The sequence below is a fragment of the Cupressus sempervirens genome, chromosome 6 (assembly GCF_028749045.1).
Source record: "Cupressus sempervirens isolate cs-2001-9-10 chromosome 6, ASM2874904v1, whole genome shotgun sequence".
NCBI lineage: Eukaryota > Viridiplantae > Streptophyta > Pinopsida > Cupressales > Cupressaceae > Cupressus > Cupressus sempervirens.
Genome location: NC_143123.1, coordinates 120638033 through 120644032, shown reverse-complemented (window position 1 = coordinate 120644032; position 6000 = coordinate 120638033). Strand labels below are relative to the sequence as shown.

At 36.2% G+C, this 6000-nt stretch overlaps 1 protein-coding gene across 1 annotated transcript; it reads right to left on the bottom strand.

Moving 5' to 3' along the window:
* Window positions 1-607: 607 nt before the first annotated feature.
* Window positions 608-4572, bottom strand: LOC149551522 (uncharacterized). The gene is made up of 3 exons (XM_089787022.1): window positions 4346-4572; window positions 1164-2998; window positions 608-1032 (listed from the first exon to the last, which is right to left on the bottom strand). Exons 1-3 carry the CDS (start codon window positions 4401-4403, stop codon window positions 922-924), a joined length of 2004 nt encoding a protein of 667 aa, XP_089643148.1. The 5' UTR covers window positions 4404-4572; the 3' UTR covers window positions 608-921.
* Window positions 4573-6000: the final 1428 nt, after the last annotated feature.

Genomic DNA, 6000 nt, shown 5'->3' with positions numbered 1-6000 from the left:
TACATTCCAAATATAACTCAAAATTAGAAATCTTTAAAATGTTATCAAAGCATAGTTGCAATTGCATTAAAGACAATCCATAAGCTCACCAAATCTGTAGAGTTCCAAAAAAAAAATTGAACACTTAAAAACTACTGCAGCTAAGCCTGTAACCAATCATAAGCTCACCGAATCTGTAGAGTTCCAAAAAAATAAAAATGAACATTTAAAAACTACTGCAGCTAAGGCTGTAATTAATCATAGTGTTTTTTCATAAATTAGGGGCTCAAAACTATTAGTAATAAGAATCAAGAAGATCTAAATTCAACTTGCTCAATGTGATTTCTGGGAGTTTTAACATTAAGAAGAGGAACATTATTCATGGTAGATTACTCATAAGAAGATCTAAATTCAACTTGCTCAATGTGATTTGTGGGTGTTTTAACATTAAGAAGAGGAATACTATTCATGGTAGATTAGTCATGAGGAGGTTTAGAAACTATGAGAGGAGGAATAATGATTCACCAAATCTTTAGAGTTCGAAAAAATAAATGAACACTTCAAACTACTGCAGTTGACAAGAAACCCATTGGACTGGTGTAATTTAAGATGCACAAAAACAACGAAATACAAAGGAATCATCAAAGTAATATGTATATATATCTCACAGACCAATGTAGCCATTTGCATCTTCTGTACAGTTCATTTGATTGAAAAAGCATTATTCCAGAACATGATGCAGTTTTCAATGTATACTTGTAGATAAAATGGACCCCTTTTGATGGGTAAGCAAACTTCTCTATCAGTCCTCTGTTCATAGGTAAACAAACTTCTTTGCTTCAGTGGCTTTCACAGAAACTCAAAAAGAGATGAAAAAGAAGAGTAGCAGTACATATCCAGTCAGTAAGAATCACATGTTATATGATCTTCTGAACAGAGATATCACGAGAAAGAATGTCCTGAACTTGGAGGTGTTAAAGTTGGCTGTGCAGATAATGGTGAAAGACTTTTATTCCGAATTCGCACAGATCTTCTGACAGCATTTGGAACAGGCTGAATTAATACAAAGACAAAAACACCCAAGTTAATAACAGAAAAATAAAACACGGTACAAAATGTAACAAGATCCTTCCTGGAATGTGTTATTTGATAAAATGTAATGAAATGCTTAGATGAATGCGTACCTTACTGGAATATTGGACAAAGCTTCCAAATATTGAAGGAGTTGAACTTTGTTCATTCTGCTGCCTCCTCTGTCTAGGGTTGTTTCTCTGTCTAGGGTTTCTCACCTCCATTTTTTGGGCCATACACCACCCCAAGTAGAGAATTCCACAAATGAAAATCAACAAAATTGCCATTGCAGTAGACACAAGTATAAAACGCTTCCATTCAATACCTGGGGATTTTTTATCCACACTCAACCTTTCAACAACGCCTGGCGAGGTGGTTTTGAAAGCCTCTTCAGCAACAGGAAACTCTAGTGGCACAGGATTGAAATGAACTCTTTTTGCTTTACTCACTTTTGGAGATGAGCATTCGGAGCCCTGTGATTCATCCGTTTCATAAACTTCTGAAATCTGTTCAAAATATTGATCGTCGTATTCTGGATGGACATGGTTTACATCAATGGTAAAACTGGTAGCCTCTTCTTGAATGGGACTGGTAGATGAATTGTCCTGAATTCTCTGGTTTGTTTCATCTTTACTGGCTTGATGAGTATCTACAGTGGTATTCTCGCTCGTACTGGAGTCCAGATGGCTGGTAAGATTCATGGGGTCTGCAGACTGATTTGAGTTGAAGCATTTGCAGAATTCCTGATTCTCCCCTGCAGCAGCCCTCGTGCTGAACAATTTATCATGGCAGAAACTCAAGAAAATGTCCATTAGCCTTCTGCAAAAATTGATAAACTTGGCCCAGATTTTCTCTGTCGTTGATCCTTTGTAGGATTTAAGATAGGAAATAGAAGAACAAGAGCAATGATAGAAGGAATCCGCAAGCTTGCCCACAAATGCACTTGATGAATTTTTTATTCGACCCATGTGTTCAGAAGGCACCGGTTCCCATAGCAAGAAGAAGAACCCTTTCATTTTCTGTGATAGATTCACTCTTTCAGTAAGCGGCAGAGGTTTCATATAATTATTATCCACCAGAACAATGTCAGAGGCCGCCACGGTCAATAGAAAGATTAAAAGCAGAGGTAACATCTTTGGGAGGCAAATTCCAGTCTTAGGGTTTTTTAACCCATTTGTGCTTCTGTGAGCGGACAGAGAATTGGTATTGGGCTTTGATGTATCATCTGGTTTTGTAAATCCTTCTTGAGGTTGTTCTTTATCTCCTGTGGTGATTTCACTTCTCGGATCCTCTAAACTTGGTGGTTCTTCGGGATATTCTTCAATGACTTCAGATTTTTCCCCATTATGACATTGTTCTGCCTCTTTTTCTACCCCTTTCTTTGCACATGCATCTTTTTCTGCCTCTTTTTCTACCTCTTTCTCTGCATATGCATCTTTTTCTGCCTCTTTCTCTGCCTCGTCCTTCAACTCTGCCTTTAACCTGGACTTATTCTCTGATCTTTGTTTATGCATGGGAGATTCGGGAGGGCTCACTCCATACCTTAAAAATCTAGGCCGGGGAGCAGATGGGGAGTAGAGTGGATGATAGGAAGCCACTCCTCCAGCTTGAATGATTACCGGACTTCCTGGATAAGAGATTTCGTTGTTTTCTTCTTCTTGTATCTCCACATATCTTCTGACCTTCATCCTCAATTCATCCAGACCTTCCCATTCTCTGTCATCTTCAATTACAGACGGACGCCTGGTATGTCTCTCACTACCAGAATTACTGTCCTTGGTCATGCCAGATGATATTGATAAATTTGAACTCAAGTCCATCTCTATCTCAATTGAAGAAGCATTCTTTTCAAGTTTCTTTGGAGATTTCTTGGGAGTTTTCTTTGGAGTATTCTTGGGAGTTTTCTTGTTCGATTCACCTTTTTCTTCACGGGCATCCCAACACCTCACTGCATATAATAACCCACCATGAGATGTCAATGCATTCTCTTTAACAAGACCTGTATAGACGCTAGAAATATCCATGCTCATAGCTACAACCTAATAACCCTAAGACTAAAATGTAAAATAGCGACAACCTGATAGCCCTAAGACTGAGATTTAACTTCAATAACTTAAGAGGACCTGTAACTAAAACCCGAGAACCGTAATACTGAGATTTAACATAGAAAGTGCACATACAAGAACAACAGCACGAGAAAATCTTCATGGAAGACTGAGATTTAACATAGAAAGTGTACATACAAGAACAACAACATGAGAAAATCTTCATGGAACATAGATCCTTGGCTGAACCAAATGACCAACAGACTAATAAAAACTTCAGGATGCAGTGCAGCTGATAAAGAATGCCTGCACAGCCTGCTAATCAGACAAACACTCTTTAGATTTTCTACATCATTCAAACAAATCAAGAATAGATTATAGCAGATTTGGTGATACCCTGCAGCATAGAAAGTGCACATACAAGAGCAACAACATGAGAAAATCTTCATGGAACATAGATCCTTGGCTGAACCAAATGACCAACAGACAACTAAAAACTTCAGGATGCAATGCAGCTGATAAAGAATGCCTGCACAGCCTGCTAATCAGACAAACTCTCTTTAGTTTTCTACATCATTCAAACAAATCAAGAATAGATTATAGCAGATTTGGTGATACCCTGCAGCATACAAGTACAATGACGTGCGGATTCCCAGATATTTGGGAGTAGAACAAAGAATACAGAGAGCAAAATCTCGACATTCATGTTAATTTCTTTCTTCAACAAAAACAACATGAGAAAATCTTTATGGAACATAGATCCTTGGTTGTAACAAATGAACAACGGACTACTAAAAACTTCAGGATGCAGTGCAGCTGATAAAGAATGCCTGCACAGCCTGCGAATCAGACAAACACTTCTACATCATTCAAACAAATCAAGAATAAATTATAGCAGATTTGGCGATACCCTGCAGCATACAAGTACAATGACATGCGGATTCCCAGAATAATAGGAAGTAGAACAAAGAATACAGAGAGTAAAATCTTGATATTCATGTTGATTTCTCTCTTCAACAAACTTGCTACTAAAAACAACTGTAATTGAGAGATTAAACACGACTTCTTGTTTAACCCTAATTAGAATTTTTCCTGTCAGAGATATTCATGAAGAGCTACGCCAACAATTCTTTTCACCGAACAGGGAAAAAGAATAAACGAGTGTACAAAGAAACGGAGGATTATCATGAAGAGCTAGCTACACTAACAATTATTTTCACTTAAAAAATTATAGAACAGAGAAATCTTACCTCGGAAAGTGGGAGAAAACAGGGGATTATCATGAACATGTGCAGCATTATCATCCATCTCAGTAATCTGTCTTGAACAGAATTAAAAGCTGGATAACTTTTCGATTCTCCAGATTTGCAGGTGACTAAAATGATCGATCTTCGTAAGAAATCACGATATGAATGGTATCAATACTGTATTACAGGCTGTGAACTCTGGTCGTATGAAAATAACAAGAATGAATTGTAACCAAAATCTTATGCGGTTTGCTGTTTTATAGTACCAAGAAAGATTTCCAACAAACTTTTCATGTATATAATAATATTATAATGTGCTCTGATATTTGGCGATACTCTGATTGTTATTAATGTCAATAACTAGCTATATATACTTCTATATATATTACGCCGAGAGTAATCGTTCTCGAGGCGCCTATTTTTATTTAATCCCAAAGTTATTTTAATCGAAGTTGGGATTAATGAAAATAAAAATAGGCGCCTCGAGAACGATTACTCTCGGCGTAATATATATAGAGGTATATATAGCTAGTGGCAGTCACGGCGCAATAGGAAAAATATTTACTTTTTATTTTTTATTTTGATAAGGTTACTATAAAATTTTTAATTAGAGTTGTATGAAATTAGTATAAAATTATGCTTCAAAATATTTTAAAAAATTTAATATAAGGAGTTTAATATAGATTAAAAATATATTTTTTATTTTTGGGATATTGTAATGTAAAATGTTATAGTCATACATAGATATATGGTTAGGGACAAAGTTACCATTATAGTTAATGTTAACCTTAGGGATAGAATTAGGGTTAGGGTTAGCATTAGAGTTAGGGTTGGAATTAGGGTTAGGGTTTGAGCTATGGTTAAGGTTAGGGATAGAGTTATGGTTATGGTTATTGTTAGAGTTATGGTTATGGTTTAGATTAGAGTTATGTTTATGGTTAAGGTTAGGGTTAATGTTATGGTCATGGTTAAGGTTAGGGTTAGAGTTATGGTTATGGTTATGATTAGGGTTAGTGTTAGGGTTATAGTAAGGCTAACATTAGAGTTATGCTCATGGTTAAGGCTAGGGTTAGAGTTATGCTTATAGTTAGGGTTAGGGATAGGATTAGAGTCCAATTATGGTAGAGTTAGAATTAGGGTTAGAGTTAGGTGTAGAGTTATGTTTATGGTTAAGGTTAGGGTTAGAGTAATGCTCATGGTTAAGGTTAGGGTTACGGTTAAGGTTTGAGTCAAATATTATTTTAAATTTAATATAAGGAGTTTAATTTAGATAAAAATATATATTTTATTTTTGGGATATTGTAATGTAAAATGTTATAGTCATACGTAGATATATGGTTAGGGACAAAGTTAGGGTAAGGGTTTGAGCTAGGGTTAAGGTTAGGGTTAAGGTTAGATTCTAATTATGGTAGAGTTAGATTTATGGTTAGAGTTAGGGGTAGGGTTAAGGTTAGTGTTAGGATTAGAATTAGGGTTAAGATTAGGATTAGAGTTAGGGTTAGGATTAGGGTTATAGATAGGGTTAGGGTTAGGGTTAGGGTAAGGTTCTAGGTTAGGGTTAGGGCTAGGGTCAGGTTTAGGGTTAGAGTATGAGTTAGGGTTAGAGTTTGAGTTAGGGTTAGGGTTATAATTTGAGTTAGGGGTAGACAGAGCATTAT

Bases quoted from the DNA above. Each gene is read 5' to 3' on its own strand.
- LOC149551522 (XM_089787022.1), bottom strand. From the start codon at position 4,403: ATGGATGATAATGCTGCACATGTTCATGATAATCCCCTGTTTTCTCCC. The intron at 2,999-4,345 runs GTAAGATTTCTC...TATTATATGCAG, and splicing joins GTTTTCTCCCACTTTCCGAG to TGAGGTGTTGGGATGCCCGT. The intron at 1,033-1,163 runs GTACGCATTCAT...GTATTAATTCAG, and splicing joins TTGTCCAATATTCCAGTAAG to CCTGTTCCAAATGCTGTCAG.